Genomic DNA, 17,983 nt, shown 5'->3' with positions numbered 1-17,983 from the left:
TTTTGATGAAAAAAATTAATATAATTTTAATATTCTAGGTAGAATTTTGACCAAGCAACTTACTCTTCCATACAGAAGGGTCATGCTGAACTTCAATAAACTAGGGAACAAAGGCCCATTGAAAAAAGGCCATCCAAAGTAAACAAACCTAAAAGAAATATATTTTTTAAGATTGTATTTATTTATTTGAGAGAGAGGGAGAGAGAGAGGGAGAGAGAGAGAGTGTGTATGCAAGCTGGAAGGAGAGGGAGAGAGAGCCTGAAGCAGCAGACTCCAAGCTGAGCACAGAGCCCAAGGTGGGGCTTAATCCCACAACTCTGAGATCATAACCTGAGCCAATATCAAGAATCAGCTGCTCAACCAATTGAACCACCCGGGCACCCCTAAAAGAAAATAATTTTCAAAAAATCAAACAGCAGGGGCACCTGGGTGGCTCATTTGGTTAAGAATCTGACTCTTGGTTTCTGCTCAGGACATGATCTCAGGGTCTTGGGTTCAAGTCCCATGTCCAGCTCCATGCACAGCACGGAATATGCTTGGGATTCTCTCTCTCCCTCTTTCTCTGCCCCTCCTACTTGTGCTCTCTCAAATAAATAAATAAATAAATAAATCCTTTAAAAAAAAAAGAAAGAAACAAAGCTCATCCTTTAGCTTTAAGTTTTTCTCGAAGTATATACTAAACCCTAATGTGCTAATATCCCAATTTCATATTGTATCTCTGCATTATTAATCTTCTGTTTCTCTAAGGATCACATTCTGTTTTCTTATAATATTTTTCTTCATAATTGACATTTATCATTTTCAGAGTGTTCTTTATATTTTTGTGGGGTTTTTTCTATTTAAAAAATAGAAATATAACCACCATTATTTATGGCTGTATTATTGAAATATAACACATACAGTGTTACATTATTTTCAGGTGTATAACATATTGATTTGACAATTCTATATGTTACCCAATGTTCATAAGTGTAGTCACCATCTGTCACCATACCATTATTACAATACTATTGCCTATATTCCCTATGCTGTACTATTAATCCCTATGATTTATTCATTTTATAACTGGAAGTTTGAACTTAATCTCCTCTGTCTTTTTCACCCTTCCTGCCACTCACCACCTCTCAGGTAACCACTCCTTTGCTCTCTGGGAGTCTGTTTTTTCCTTTGTTTATTTGTTTTGTTTTTTAGATTTCACATATAAATGAAATGCTACGGTATTTGTCTTCTCTGACTTATTTCACTTAGGATAATATTCTCTAGGTCCAGCTATGTTGTCACCAATGGCAAGATCTCATTATTTTTTTATGGCTGTTTACTATTCCTGTGTGTGTGTATGTGTGTGTGTGTGTAGCACTATGTCCACCCATCTATTGACAAACACTTGTGTTGCTTCCGTATCTTGGCTATTGCAAATAATTCTGCAATAAACATAGAGATGCATGTATCTTTTTGATTGGTGTTTTCATTTTCTCTGGGTAAATGCCCAGTAGAAGAATTACTACCATATGGTAGTTCCATATGGTATTTCCATTATTAATTTTTTGAGAAACAACCATACTGTTTTACACAGTGGTTGCACCAATTTACATTCCCACCAGCAGTGTATGAGGGTTCCCTTTTCTCCACATCCTTTACAACACCTATTTCTTATATTTTTGATAGTACCCATTCTGAGAGATATGAAGTGATATTTCACGGTGCACTTCCCTGATGATTAGTGATGTTGAGCATCTCTTCATGTGTCTATTGGCCAGCTGTGTATCTTCTTTGTAAAATGTTTATTCAGCTCTGCCCATTTTTAAATCAGGTTGTTTGGCTTTTGGTGTTGAATTGTGTCTTTGTATATTTTGGATGTTAACCTCTTATTGACTATACCATTTACAAATAACTTTTCCCATTCACTAGGTTGCATTTTTTGGTTACTGATGGTTTCCCTTGCTGTGCAATTGGGTGTTCTTTAAATAGTTAACTAACTCTCAAATAAGCTTGTAGTTATAATAGATTTTCAAACAATACAAGAATAATAAAAGTGTCTATCCTCTCTATGACCACACATCTTTATGCCATGAGACTAAATTGCTTATGTTTATTCTTAAAGTCTTTACTATGTAATCAGAGCCAAACAATAATATATTTTAAAAAGGAAATTTCATACTCATGCATCATTTTTCCTTTGGTCAGTCAAAGAAATGATGGTGTTCATAAGATAGGATACTTATCCTACAACATAAGGGTAAGCAATGTTATTTTCTGCATGATATTAAAACAAATTTTTTATTTAAAAATTGTCTATATATTAAATGTTCCATACACGAAATTATTCTATTGAGAGTAAATACTGAACATATGCTACAACTTGGGTTGAATTTGACAGTGTTTATTTAACTGGTCAAACATTCTAGATTTTTGCAGGTTGTGGTAATTACTGGAATCATTTATAGTTTAGAAGGAAAAGTAGATTCACATATGCTACTATTTTTTTTTTAAGGCTCATGTCCGAAGCCTCAAATTCTGTGGAAAATATCTGGATGAAAACAGATAATCAGCTCCAGCAATCCCACTCCTTGGTATTTACCTAAAGGAATTGAAAACATATGTCCACATAAAACATCCATGCAGATGTTTATAGCAGCCTTAAATTGCCTAAACCTGGAAGCAAGTGAGATGTTTTTTGGTAGGTGAGTGGATAAATAAACTATGGTACATCTAGACAATGGAATACTATGGAAATGAGATAGCAAGCCATGGAAAACATGGATGCATGCTACCAAGTAAAAGAAACCAACCTGAAAACGACACATACTGTATGATTTCAATTATATGACATGCTGGCAAAGGCAAAACTATAGAGAGAGTAAAAAAAATCAGTGGTTGCAAAGGTTTTGGGGAAAGGGAGAGATGAAAAGGCAGAGCACAGAGAATTTTTAGGGCAGTGAAAATACTCTTTATGATGCTGTAATAGTGAATACAATGTCATTATGCCCTTGTCCAAAGTCATAGAATATGCAACACCAAGAGTGAACCCTAATATAAAGTATGGACTCTGGGTGATAATGATGTGTCAAATCAGCTTCATCAATTGTAACAAAAGTTCTGTTTTGTGGGAGATGTTGATAGTGGGGGAGACTATGTATGTGTGTGGACCAGAACTATATGGCATGTCTTTGAATCTTCCCCTCAGTTTAGGTGTGAACCTAAAACTTCCCTAAAAAAAAAAAGTCTTAAGTGAGAAATAATCATTTTTTATTTTATATCATGTGATTTACACCTTAAAACAACTATTGTTTACTAATACTTTCCACCTATAGGACACTTAGGATTTAATCAGAGCTATGTGTTGTACAATTATGACCTTAATCATCACAACAATCGTATCAGACAGGTAGAATTATTCTTTAGTTTAGTTTTTTTTTTTTGTTTTTTTTGTTTTTTTTTTTAAGAAAAACACAGCTTAGAGAAGTAACTTGCCCAAGACTTGTAGCTAGAAAACATGAATACAGGTTGGTATGGTTCCAAAGCTTTTGCTGTTAACCACTGTTGTTATAACAAACCATTTCAACCTCACCCCACACTTATGTCCAGCCCAACCTACAATGGTTTAGTGAGTTAATGCAGAACTGGAGCAGTTGCCTGTCTCAGTGGTTTCTGGTAAGGACTTCTTTCAACAATAGGTAACATGTCGCCCACTCCTACAGACTAAATGTTTATGTTCTCCCCAAATTCATATTTTAAAACCCTAATCTCGGTTGTGATGGTATTTGAGGGTGAGACCTGTGGGGATAATTAGGTCATGAAGGTGGAGCCCTCATTATGGGATTAGTGTCCTTGTAAGAAGAGACATGAGAGAGCTTGTCTTGATCTTGGACTTCTTTGACTCCAGAACTGTGAGCAATAACTTTATGCTGTTTAAGCCACCCTGTTAATGGTACTTTAGTCATAGGAGCCTAAACTAAGACACTCATTTTCTCTCTAGGAAAAATGATGCCTTTCTGTTCCCCAAGACTTTGCTCAGTCTTTGACTTACCCTGTGACCCTGCTGACAACCACCTTTACAGTAAATGGAGTCTACCTAATTATAAGACTTAGATAAAACTACAGTAATTAACAGAATATAATGCTGGCATCTGTTTAGATTATCCATTATTAAAACAGAATGGAAGGTCCATAAGTAGACTTGCATATGAAAGGTCTAATCATTTTCAGTAAAAGTAATAAATTAATTCAATGTGAAAGTCTTTCAAATAAATGATGGTAGAACAACTGGAAATCTATATAAAATGAAGTAAACCTTGATACCTGCTTCATTCCTTATAAAAAAATGAATACAAGATGGATCATACAGGGTGGCTCTAGGTGGCTCAGTCAGTTAAGGGTCTTCCTTTGACTCAGGTCATGATATTGGAGTGGTAAGATGGAGCCCTGCATAGGACTCTCTGCTCAGCAGGGAGTCTGCTTCTCCTGCTTCTCCTCCTGCTCATGCTCTCTCCCACTCTCTCTCTCTAATAAATAAACAATCTTTAAAAAAAGATGGGTCATACCTTTAAATATAAAAGCTTAGACTCCTAAAACATCTAGAAAAAATACAATGTATTCACAAAACTATAAAAGGAAAAATGTTGATCTATTAGATTGTATCAAAATATAAAATTTCTGCTCACCAAAAAGTATCTTTAAGAAAATGAATAGGCCAGGGATCCCTGGGTGGCTCAGCGGTTTAGCGCCGCCTTTGGCTCAGGGCGTGATCCTGGAGACCCCAGTATCGAGTCCCGCGTCGGGCTCCCTGCATGGAGCCTGCTTCTCCCTCTGCCTGTGTCTCCGCCTCTCTCTCTCTCTCTCTCTGTGTCTATCATGAATAAATAAATAAAATCTTAAAAAAAAAAAAGAAAGAAAATGAATAGGCCAGATACAAAATGAGAGAAAATATTCACAAAAGACTGTTTCAGAAAATACAAAGAACTATGCTTTCCATAAGGGCTATGTTAGGTCTTTAGTTCTCTGTCATACTACCATGTGCAGGGACCATGATCATTTCATCACCTTGTGGGACATTCACTTTTGTCTACATTTATGATACTGTATTGACAGAACCTGATGATCAGGAAATGGCACATACCTTAATGCCTTGTGGGGTAAACTGTTTCCATAGACTCAATGTGACTTTGACACTGTCCCATCAAGAGGTGGAATCTTTTACTTTTTTCCCTCGTATTTGGGCTGGCCGTCTGATATATTTTAGATAGCAAAATGCAGCAGAAGTGATGCACTTGTGTGGCTTTAGATATGCAGTTTCTTCCTTTGCTACCTGGGACACTCACTCTTGGGATGATTTAAAAAAAAAAAAAAAAAGCTCAAGCTGGCCACATGCAGAGCTACATGGATAGGATGCAAGAAGTCTTAGCCTTCTAGTTGAGCCCACCATGTCACCAAACATATAATCTTGAATATTCCAGCCTCAGCAATAATCTAGTTGCAGCTTGATGAGAGACACCAGCTATTTCCACATGCATGGAGATAAAACCCCACCCAGCTGAACCCTGCCTGAATTTCTCACCACAGAATCACGAACAAGTAAAACACTTGTTGTAAACCACTAAGTTTGTTAAAACCGCAAAAGAAAATCAAAACATGTTGGAAAGAACACATGCAACTCAGAGTGGAGGATAAACCCAATGAAAATAATTACACAACCAAACTATTTTTTAAATTGCTTTTTTATTTTGCTAAACTTTTTTTATATTTATCAAGTATCTTTAAACTACTATTTCATTGTTTGCTATTTTTACATCACAGTATATATTTGTTCCCATGAGGAAGGAAAACAGAATTCTATCAATATTGTATCTTGAATCCTACACACAAATGTACCATTGTGAGTTTAAATATTTATGAAGTACTTGATATTTTAAATGCTTTATATCAGAGGTCTGCACACTATGTCCTGTGGGCCAAATCTATCCTGGTGTCTATTTTTGTAAATTAAGTTTCACTGGAACACAGCCAAACCATGTGTTTATGTGTCCTCTATGGCATCTTTTATGCATCAATGGCAGAGTTAAATATGATAGATTCTGTATAATCCACAAAATCTATAATATTTACTATGTGTCCTTTTATGGAAAAAGTGTTGGCCTCTGCTTTAAGTTATGAGGAAATCCTTGCTTTATTATTTTATAGGTAGTCAAGTATTTAATATTTGGGGAAATTGATTGGCATTTTTAGTTGGGCTGGACGAATTTTTTTCCCATTTAAATAATATGAAATAAGGGATTTTTAAAAATATTTTATTATTAGGGGGAGAGAGAGAGGATGAGAGGGAGGAGGGTTCAGAGGGAGAAGCGGACTTCCCACTAAGCAGGGAATGAGGGCTGGAGCCTGGGACTCTGGGATCAGGACCTGAGCCGAAGGCAGATGCTTAACGGACTGAGCCACCCAGGCGCCTACCTCAATAAGGGATCTTTCTATCCAAAAATTCACTATCCGACAAGATTTCAAATTTAGATTAGAACAGATTAGAAGATAAGAGATGGCAGGTTCACCTGAATAGTTCTGTTAAAAGGGTCAATTTGAGAATCTAATATAATCCTCTTGAGATTTTGTGTTTTTCCTTTTGCATGTCTTATAAAGGTGGCTACATCTGACACTGATGCAATTTAATTAAAATAGTTTTCATGAGAAGCCTAACTTCTGTGTGCAATTATTTTTCTTGTTATGACACGCTAGTAAGGTTAGCTAGCATCCCAGATAAGTGCTGGAAAGACCCTCAAAATTAATTTCCTTCCCCCAACTCCACATGCGCACCCCCCTTTTTTATTTAAGTGGAAGGGAAGACAAGCCCAGAGTAGGGAAGTCACCGGACTTGCCAGAGGTCATGATCCATCAGGAAGAGCTGAATCCAGTCCCAGTGTTTTTTTGTTTTTTTGTTTTTTTAAGCATTTGTATATATGTAACAGTTACATGACCGATAAGAACGAACTTTTCACTATCATGAACGTTTTACTGGACAATCAGACCTGAAAAAAAAAAAAAAGCTTTGCTGTACTCATCAATGGAAAATATTTAGTAAAATCAATAATGAGGTATGCCGCGTCAGGGCTAAAACTGCTCAGGGGATAGTGGCTCTATTTGTGAACTTCACATGATGGTGTACAGTTCTGAACATGAACATTAAGAGTTGAAGTGGATAATGTTTTACTTTACTTTTTTTTTTGTTTTTTTTTAAGATTTTATTTATTATTAGAGAGACAGAGAGAGAGGCAGAGGGAGATGCAGGCCCCATGCATGGAGCCCGACGTGGGACTCGATCCCGGGTCTCCAGGGTCATGCCCTAGGCTGAAGGCGGCGCTAATCCGCTGAGCCACTCGGGCTGCCCTGTTTTACTTTTCTAAGTAAAATCTCGCCTTGCGTGTTCAGGAGTTCATAAATCATCCTAGCCGGGTGCAGAACAGATGCAAGGAATTTAAAATCTGAAAGGCGCCTTGGAGAGCACCATCCAGCTCCCAACCTCACAGAAGCAAAGAGGCTTAGAGAAGATCGCAGTTAAACAGCAATACCGTGTATTCAAAAACAAGGTGCTTTGGCTTTTTCAAGTGTCCCCTTTAAATGCAAAAACAGGGCGCTTCCAGGGCAGCCTGGGTGGCTCAGTTGGTTAAGCGTCTGCTTTCAGCCCAGGGCGTGACCCTGGAGACTAGGGATCGAGTCCCCGCATGGAGCCTGCCTCTCTCTCGGTCTCTCATTAATAAATAAATTAAAAAAAAAAAAAAGAAGAAGGGCACTTCCAGGCCATGTGCCAGAAAATTCGCAATCTGTCGGTCCTACTTCCCTTTCTAGGTTGAGCTCAATTAAGATTTCGGTAACTACACACAAGCGCAGCCTTTTGAAGGGCGGGCGGGAAAAGTTTACCCGGAGACGCAGGGCGCCCCGCCCCTCGCCCCGCCCCGCCCCGCGCCTGCACCAATAGCAACAGACGCGGCCGCCACCTTTTCCGAGCCCGGCCAATCGGCGGCGTCGCCTCAGCCCGACGGAAGGGGCGGGGCGGCCGTTGCCAGAGAAGCCGCTCGGTGGTTACCAGCTCCGGGTGCACCCGGGCGGGCACGCCTCCGTCCCCAGCAGTTCTAGCGACTCGCCGGCCTGCCACCTTTCTAGCTTCCGCCTGCCGCACTGCCCCCTGCGTCCCGCTCTGTCCCCGCCGACCCAGGGCTGGGGAAGCTCAGGTACGCCGCTCGTGGCTTCCACCGACGTCCGCCGAGCGTCATGTTCGCGGCCCTTCCACAGCCGAGCCGCGACGGGCTGACGTCACGGCGGCGTGCTGACGCAGCGGGAGCGGGGCGGAGCTTGGGCGTGGACGGCTGGCTGGCTGGGCCCGCGGGCGGGTGGGCCCGGGCGGGGGGTGGGGACGGCCCCGGCGTGCACCGCGAGCTGGGCCTCGGCCGCCGGTTCGCGTGCGTGCCTGCCCGGAAGGCTCTGCGCGGCGCGGGAAGAAGGCGGCGCGGCTGTGGATCCTCGCTGGCGGGGCCGGCCGGCTCGCGTGGCGGCCTTTCTGTTCTCTCGCCCCTTTGGCCGCCTCGTGAGCGACCACCCCGAGTCTGCCAGCCTGTGGCAGGGCCTGCGGCTGCGTTAGCGGCGAATCCCCGGAGTGCTTCCCCGGGTTTTTCTGGGTGTGCAGGCTCTGTGGGAACCCCGTCAAGTGTGTGCGGCCTCGGACCGGGCCCCGCGTCCCTTACCTGCAGGATGACGACCACGTGCCCCCTTGGAGGGGTTGCCCTAAAGGGCCTTGAGTGAGGCGACCTCAGGCTGGAGTATAGGTGGCAGGGGCGCCTGTGGGTCGAGAACGCCGCCGCCACGCCGGCTCTGCGGTTTACGTCTGCTGCTTTTTCTTTTATTTTCTTTGATTTTTTTCTGTTTTATTGGAGCTCAATTTGCCAACATATAGCATAACACCCGGTACGCATCCCGCCAAGTGCCCCCCTCAGTGCCCGTCACCCGGTCACCCCAGGCCCCCGCCCACCTCCCCTTGTTCCAGCAGAGTTTGCCCGTTACTTCACCCATAGGAAGGTTAGGGGTGTTTTTGAATTAATGAGGTTCTTGGAGTAGTTTTAAAAATCGGTTGCTTGGTTAAAGGGACAAACCTGTTTTTTTTTGTTTTTGTTTTTTAAGATTTTATTTATTTATTCATGAGAGGGAGGGAGAGGCAGGCTCCATGCAGGGACCCCGACGCGGGACTCGATCCCGGGTCTCCAGGGTCACGCCCTGGGCCCAAGGCACGTGCTAAACCGCTGAGCCACCGGGGCGTCCCAACCTGTTTTTATTTTTATTCTTTTTTAAGATTTTATTTATTTATTCATGAGAACACACACACACACACACACACACACACACACACACACACACAGGCCATGTGCCAGAAAACAGGCAGGGGGAGAGGCAGGCTCCCTGCAGGGAGCCCAACACAGGACTCGATCCCGGGTCTCCAGGGTCAGCCCTGGGCCCAAAGCACATGCTAAACCGCTGAGCCACCGGGGCGTCCCAACCTGTTTTTATTTATTTATTTATTTTTTAAAGATTTTGTTTATTCATGAGAGAGACGGAGAGGCAGGCTCCATGCAGGGAGCCCAACACGGGACTCGATCCCGGGTCTTCAGGGTCAGCTCTGGGCCCAAGGCACATGCTAAACAGCTGAGCCCCCAGGGCATCCCAACCTGTTTTTATAATCAGTTTGCTTTCCTTTTGCTTATAATAAGCGTGTCATGGTCATATCCATAATTCATTAACAGCTAGGTATCCGTTTTCTGTTTCTCTTTTTTTTACTTTCACAGTTCCTTGTGTGCGAATAATACAGTTTTTGTATCCAAAAACCAAAGGTGTGAGAAAGTAGCTTTATCTTGTACAAATGAGTGAGACCCAAGGAGCTGAGTGTAGCAGTGAGGTTGGCAAGACATCTATCTACTCTCTGGGCTCAATTCCTTTCGAAGTCAGTTATGTTCCCTTAGGCTCTGGTTTAGCGACTCTCCCCTTGTGACTACTTTGAAGGTGATTTGTAGTGATCCTGTGAAGAGAAGGTCTTGAAATTGTTTTTAAAAAGTTGGTTCATACAGATAAACTCAGGCCCGCAAATGATTGATTGATTTAAGGAATGGTGGGACTGCCTCGGGATGATTTTTTTTAAGAGTAAAAAAGATTTTAAAAAGAAGACCTGGTGGGAAATCAGCTCCAACAATGAGCCAAAGAGACCCTAAGTTAAACACACACACACACACACACACACACACACACACGCACGCACAAACAACAAACAAACAGCCCCACCTGTAAGTGCTACTTCATGCCCTTCAAGCCTCCCCACAGCTTTGGCTGGCAAAGGTTATTCTCTGTGTAGAAGAGGCAACTCCGGCCTGCTGTGGCTAAGAGTTGTCTGTGTCAGGTGGCTCCAAGGACTGAGAACAGGTGAGTCTGGCCCAGTATTCTTTCATTTTAATGTGCTTTGGGTCCTTAAGGAATCTTGTTCAGGCTACCTGTCCTCTTGAGAAAGAAAAAAATAAGACTTTGAGAAGATTTTCTTCAAACTAATAAGTTATATGTGGTACTTAAAGGGATATACGCTGTCGTTTTCTGGAACAGGTATGTGGAGCAACCCATTCAGATGGTCATAGGTACATGAGGTGCTCTGTTCGGTCACTTTCTGTACAGATCTCTTGCTACTTGAATTCCTTCATTGTTTTTTCATGTTTTTATCACCAGGGGAGACAATGTTCGATTTCTTCAAGACTTTCTAGGCAGAGAATATTGGAATTTCATCTCTCTGGGACCCTAATAACCGATTTCAGTGCTCCTACAGTTCTCCCCTCCATAGGCTTGGTCCATTCTCCAAAATACCAATGGATTTATCTTTTAAAGATGCACTTCTGGGACGCCTGGGTGGCTCAGAGGTTAAGCATCTGCCTTCAGCCCAGGGCGTGATCCTGGAGAACCCAGATCGAGTCCCGCATCTGGCTCCCTGAATGGAGCCTGCTTCTCCCTCTGCCTGTGTCTCTGCCTGTCTCTCTCATGAATAAATAAATAAAATGTTTTTAAAAAAAATAAAAAATAAAAAAATAAAGATGCACTTCTGATCTGTTATGATCCTGCTTAAGATGATTTAATGGTCTGTCTTAACCGTTGGGGGGAAAAAAATCAAGCTTTTGAACTTAGCGTGCAGTGACCACTTCAGTGTGTCCAGTCTCCTTCTTTGCCACTTGCCCTGGCAAATCATGTCCCTTTGTGATTCCTTCCTCTTGCTTATACTTGACCCTCTATCTAGATTGCCTTTTTCTCCTCATTTTTACCACACTCACATTGTTTCTGCAGGATTCTGCAATTCTTTAGTAGACTTTGACTAGTGTGTAGAATAATCAGAGAGATGAGCAGCATTCTTATATCTACTTCATATTTTTTGCTGAATATTTCAGTGATTTTTTTCAGGAGAAGCTGTGTGCTTTTGTGTGAAGCCAATGGGAGCTCGTTTTCCAAGAGTTAATGTTTGACAAAACAAATTGAAATCTGTGAGGTTCTTATGCTTTTCTCTTCAGATAGATTAGCTTTAAATATATATTTGTCTGCAGCTGGTTTGTTTACTTAGAACAATCTAGATGCTGAGGAAGGGCATGAACTGGGATCTTTCTTTTCTCTGACTATGGCCAGCATTACAGTCCCTGAACAGCCATCCCTCAAATGCTTGTTGTTGGCCAAAATGGAACATACTTTAGTGAGTGTAGCTGGGTCAGCATAAACGATGACCATGCCTGGAAAAAGCTTTAAGTACATGCCTTTTTGATAGGGGACTGGTAAAGTCATCTCTGTATAGGAAATTTAATTCTTTGAACATTAAAATATATTTAAATTTCTAATCTTTAGGGGTTTGGTTATTAAATATGTATGCAGAATATGTGTCTTTGTTTCATCACCAAGTTGTACAGAAGTACATTTGTCATTTGGCAGTAAATTCCATGTAATTGAAAATGTTTTCTTGTGAAACATCTGCTTTTTCATACAAGGATACATTTGGCTCACTAAAAAGATAGCATTTTTTTTTTTTATAAAGGTAGAACTTTTTATGCTAAAGAAAATTATCGTTGAGCACACATATGTTTTTGGTTATAGTAATATCACAACACAAAAATAATGGAGTGCCTTGGAATCTCTGAACAATTTTTATTCTGGAAAACATTTCTAGATTGTAAGAATATAATTGTTGATAATTTCTATGGAAATATCTGAGACTTGACTTACACTGTTCTCTATGTTTTAGAATAAGTAATGAAGGTAACATTTTTGAATCTCTATTTTTACAATGTGTTCATTTTGTTTACCCTTTAAGAAAATACATAGTTACAGATGATGATGCAGAAAAATGTATTTCATCTTGTGATAAAACTTTTAGAGAATTTGTATAAATAGCTGCCAATAGCCCACAGAGCCAAGTAAGAACTCATTTAAAATACTGATCCCAAACTGAATCTTATAAAATATGCCTACAAATTGAAGATCCCTAATCCTCTTACATTTTTGAAAAATTTTTTAAAGATTTTATTTATTTATTTGTGAGAGACACACAGAGAGAGAGGCAGAGTAATAGGCAGAGGGAGAAGCAGGCTCCCTGTGGGGAGCCTGATGTGGGACTCCATCCCAGGACCCTAGGATCACAACCTGAGCCAAGGCAGATGCTCCACCACTGAGCCACCCTGGTGCCCATATTTTTGAACTTTTATTTCAAATATAGGAAACATTTTTCTTTTAATGATTCCCCTAAAAGATGAATCAGTGAAGTGAGTAAGTGAAAAGCAACTGTCTTTATTCATCATGTTAACTGCTCTAAGCCTTGAGTCCTCTCCTTCAATTATTGCTTAGCTTTTATAGGCTTATAGGTGCTAAGGATTCAAATGTAAATAAGATATTCTTTCTTGAGATTCCAATGTACAGAGCAACAAATTTTAAACAAGTGAATGAATAAAAGGTTCTTCTGTGAGTAGTGGGGTAGCTATTGGAACCAAACAGATCAGTAGGTGATAGTACTGTTGATTGCAGTGACTTATCCAGATCATATTCTTCTTCACTCTTAGGTTTGGTTTTTCATTGATTTTGTGTATCCATCTATCTTTTTAATTCTTTAAGACTTCAGATAGCTCAAAATACTTAAAATATTGTTACGCCCTACTAACAGATGTTTCAGATTTGCAGCATTCTAGTAGATCATCTTAGACTATCAGTAGATTAGTTAGCAGTTTCATTTGTACATAAGTTGCTGGTATTTCAAAAATATGAGCATGCTTTTCTTTGGTCTCTATCCTAAATATTTGTTTCTGTGGTGTATAGAACCTTCAGACAAAAATAAATGCATTTTTATAGATACTTTCAAAGTGTCATTTAAAAATATGAGTAATTTTCAATCTATAATTTCTTCATATCTACTTACAGTATTGAAAATTCTTGAACAAATATATAATACTGATTTAGAAAAATAAATTACAAAGACGTGAAATATCTCTGAAAAATTGCGGAAGATCTTAAATATAGTATTTGATTTTGTATAAATATGAAATGAAGTTCAGGGAGACACCATATATTAGAGTTGTGAAAACATAGCTTTAATGATTGCTAAAGCACTAATTCATTACTTAAAATGGAACAGTTCCTTTTTTTTTTTTTAAATACTTTATTATTCATTAGAGACAGAGAGAGGCAGAGACATAGGCAGAGGGAGGAGCAGGCTCCCTGTGGGGAACCTGTTGCAGAACTTGATTCCCAGGATACCCGGATCACAACCTGAGCCAAAGGCAGATGCTCAACCACTGAGCCACCCAGGTGTCCCAAAATGGAACAGTTCTGAAGAAATTCATGAGTATTCACAGTTGAAAAATGACATCTCTAAGTTGGAATGAAAATAGTAAAACTTAAAAGTATTATCATCTGTCTATTCATTATCACTAAAGAATATCCTAGATTGAGCTGGGAAATAGGAATGAATTAATTTTGTAAGGTCTACTTTGAAAAGAATAATTTAATCTTATTGTAGCAATTGTTGCCAAATACTCTCAAAGGTATATTAAATTTCTACTATTCTAGGCATACAGAACATACATTTCCTATTGGGTAGATATAATGAAACTAAGGATCAGAGTTACCCATATTTTTATATTTCTTTTCTAGTTTGACTGGATTAAGATATTATAATACTTAAGAAATATATTAATAAAAATTTCTATATTGTGGTTATATGGAAAATAATGGGCCTTTTGGAAACTGTGTATGGAATTGGCAATTGTGGAATGGTTGTGTAATGCAGTTTTGACACTTTCTGAATTAGTATCACAATGAGTAGCGGTTGTAATTTCTATTTTGCCTCTAAAATATTATTCTTTAACATGCTTAGGATTTTTATTTTATAGGGTAATGACAGTAAAAAGAACCTACTGAAATGATAAGTTTAATAACTAAAATATTTCCTAGCTTTCAGCTTAGGAGGAGGAGTCGTTGTGGAAGCCAACTCTAAATCCATTTATCAAATTTATGGAGAAGCCTGCGGTTGATGGAAGTCATTCAGAAGAACTATGTTCTCATTTTACAACTACACCAGAGAATGAACATTTACCACAGGCTGCCAGTGAAAGTCATCTCAGCTGGTATTCTTAATAATGGCAGGAGATATCTAATTTTCTGATTTTACATTTTATGTTTTGTCCATACTGTAAATTATTTGACTGAAATACAGCATTCTCTCAAGAGTATCTTCTTCAAGTCTAGCAGTTCATATATTTATTTAACCTGATTACAAATGTACTAATTTAGCATAATTGGGCTAGTTTTTTGGAATCTTAAAGCATAAAAAATAAATGCCTTATCTATTGAGAATTATTAGAATAATAAGCCTTATAACTAAAGTAAATGAAAATAGAAATAGTATGGAATATTGGAAATGGAGTTGATGAGTACTTATTTACTGTTTATTTGGAACATTGCTATATAACAAATACCTCTCCCATTTTGCTTTCTTTTTTAGAATAAGGTATTCACAGAGTGCCTGAGTGGCTCAGTGTCCAACTCTTGATTTCAGTCAGGTCATGATCTCAGGATCCTTTGCTTGAGCCCCACATTGGGCTCCATGCTTGGTTGGGAGTTGGCTTGAGATTCTCTCTTTCCCTCTCCTTCTCCCCCCCCATCCACAAAAATAAATAAATAAATAAAATCTCTAAAAAAAAGAAAGAATAGGGAATACAGTCGCTATTTATATGACTCATTGCTCACCAAAATGACAGTCTTTTTTTAAATTAATTTTTTAAAGATTTATTTATTTGAGAAAGAGAGAGCAGGAGTAGGGGGAGCAGGTCCCTCAGCAGGGAGCCGCCTCAAGGCCTAATCCCAGAACCCCGGGATAATGACCTGAGCCAAAGGCAGATGCTCAACCAATAGAGCCATCTGGGCACCCCATAAAAAGACAGTCTTAAAATACCATTATTGTCACCTTGGTAGTATAATCCAGCTTCTAGTTTAGCATGTTAAAGTGACAGTTATATTTGGTCATATATAACCATTCTTGACTTTCTTCTGCCCATCATTTTTAATAATCGATAACTGTCATATAGCCAGCATCTTACACCTATAACATTAAACAGCAGTAATTAACACAGCCTGCTTTGTGACATAGCCTCCCATCAGCTGTTGATGAGTGATTATATCACGTTTTGTAAAAGAAAAATGCTGGGCAGCCCCGGTGGTGCAGCGGTTTAGCGCCGCCTGCAGCCTGGGGTGTGATCCTGGAGACCCGGGATCGAGTCCCACATCGGGCTCCCTGCATGGAGCCTGCTTCTCCCTCTGCCTGTGTCTCTGCCCCTCTCTCTCTGTCTCTATGAATAAAATCTGAAAGAAAAGAAAGAAAGAAAGAAAGAAAGAAAGAAAGAAAGAAAGAAAGAAAGAAAGAAAGAAAGAAAGAAAGAAAGAAAGAAAGAAAGAAAGAAGGAAAAAGGAAGGAAGAAGAAAGAAAGAAAGAGAAAGGAAGGAAGGAAGAAGAAAGAAAGAAAGAGAAAGGAAGGAAGGAAAGAAAAGAAAGAAAGAAAAAGAAAGCTAGCTAGCTGCCTGTTAAAGACAAAATGCTTTCCTATCACTTGGAATTTTATTTATAAATACTGAAAAGTTTCCTTCAAACTAGTTACATGTAGGTTTTGACTTCAAATAACTCTGTTCATATAAAAAATGTAAGTGAAATAGAGTATTCTCAAAAATTTTTTAGACTCAAAAGGAGTTTTGAGATTTGGAGAGCTTTAGTTTTTTGTGTCCCATTTGTTTAGCTTATTGTTCCTCTGGAGGAATTTTTTTGCGAAGAACAGGAAGTTTCAAGAAAGCTTTTGGGAATAAGGTCTAGAAAAATCTTTCGGATTTGGAATAGGGAGAAGAAAGGGAAGTAAAAAAGACACATACATTCTATTAAATAATTACAAAGTAGCACAGTGAAGTATTTCTGTTGGTTTTTGTGTTTACATATCTAAACATTTTAAAAACTATTTTTCTGTGTTTATTAAGTATAGAAAAATAGGGGAGTATAGGAAAGATTTCACAGATTTTCAGTGACAATTTATTGTTACATTTTGGAAGGAGTTTTTGGAACTGTAATATTTAGTTAAACTGTGCTATATTTGCATAAAAAGTATGACTAGTTTATGTGACAGATTTAACTTAAATTTTATTTGTGCATATCTAATTAGTCTAAAGCAAGACAGACTGAATGAAGAGACTGACCTGGAAGCAACATTTAAGGAAGCTGAGTTGGCAACTTGTTCTGTAGAATTATTTTTGCCATTATTTAAGGATACCGTTGAAGAGATTAGTTTTGAAAATGTGAGTACTTATGAAAATCTAATAAAATGGACAGTTAGCATAATACTAATGTATTAACTGCAGTGTTATGTCTTAATATAGTTATGCTCACATATTGATATTTGATATTAAAAATTGCAGGTTTATTAGTTGTCCTTATTTCTACGTCATTAACTGCAGTTCTTCAAAGATAATCTCAGGCATGCGCTTGTTAAGAGGCTAAGCTAGGAAGTATATAACGTGGTGCTTGACTTCCCTGAAGTTGAACTAGAGAGTCAACATTTTCCAGAGTGACTTTAAAGTAAAATATTCCGTGATATGGGATATATCTATCTTCTATAGTGTTATATGGCATAGAAACCTGTATTCTAAAATTTCAGTGTACTAAAGTTTGAGACAAAAAAAAAAAAATAGATTGTATTCTATTAGCTTTATATAAATAAATGCCTGAAATACTTAGGGCTTAAGTCCTTATTTTGATTTCATTACTTTAATGTATGATGTAAGATCCTATTTACTACAAAGAAACTTGGCAAAATTTGCTTTTACTATATGCAAAAATGATTTTGTTACTAGAATAAAGTATTCTTTGATAATAGCAACATTATATTTTAGAAGTGTCTTAATGCTGTATGTTTTAAATTTTTTTTAATGGTGTATCTTAAAATGTGTATGTGGTTCTTATATTTGGTAGGCTAATCTTTTTGCATCCTCTTTGAAGAAGATTTCTAAACAGAAGGAAATATTAACAAAAGAATTAGACACTTTCAAACGTGTAAAACAAGCTTTAGAACATCTTCTTAGAAAGACAGAATCCCAACAAGTAAGGAACCCTAAGCACTAATCTAATAGATACATCTCTCACTTGACGGATTTACTATTTCTGAAACTGTAGAAATTGAATTATTGGCATATTTGAAATGGAAATAATTCTTGAATTTTTGTTTGAAATGGCAATCATTAAACCAAATCTTATTCTTAACATTTCACAAATAGTTCTACGTAAAAACAGCATGTTTATAAGTACTTTGAGTATTTTTTATCCCCAAATTTTTCATTGTTTGTCATATTTCATTTTAGCTGATCACAATAAAATTTTCTTAGAATTGAAGTTCCTTTGTATGATTGCATTCATACATTC

The 17,983-nt window shown here is 38.6% G+C and overlaps 1 protein-coding gene across 12 annotated transcripts in view; it reads left to right on the top strand.

The window, feature by feature from the left end:
• ODF2L (outer dense fiber of sperm tails 2 like) overlaps nucleotides 1-17,983 on the top strand; it is a 179,621-nt gene that overhangs the window by 134,610 nt on the left and 27,028 nt on the right. For 5 of the 12 annotated variants that reach the window (XM_072834354.1, XM_072834353.1, XM_072834352.1 and 2 more), the window contains 4 exons: nucleotides 2,492-2,677; nucleotides 14,482-14,654; nucleotides 16,731-16,863; nucleotides 17,537-17,665. In XM_072834354.1, the coding sequence (XP_072690455.1) occupies nucleotides 14,542-14,654; nucleotides 16,731-16,863; nucleotides 17,537-17,665 (375 nt within the window). In that variant the 5' untranslated portion in view covers nucleotides 2,492-2,677; nucleotides 14,482-14,541. Of the gene's footprint in view, nucleotides 1-2,491; nucleotides 2,682-6,913; nucleotides 8,214-8,446; nucleotides 10,444-14,481; nucleotides 14,655-16,730; nucleotides 16,864-17,536; nucleotides 17,666-17,983 lie in introns of those variants that run through there. The other 7 variants (XM_072834351.1, XM_072834355.1, XM_072834356.1 and 4 more) reach the window with 7 other exon arrangements.

The sequence above is a fragment of the Canis lupus genome, chromosome 8 (genome assembly GCF_048164855.1).
Source record: "Canis lupus baileyi chromosome 8, mCanLup2.hap1, whole genome shotgun sequence".
Lineage (NCBI taxonomy): Eukaryota > Metazoa > Chordata > Mammalia > Carnivora > Canidae > Canis > Canis lupus.
Note: the sequence above shows the minus strand (reverse complement) of the source record. Positions and strands in the feature narration are given on the sequence as shown.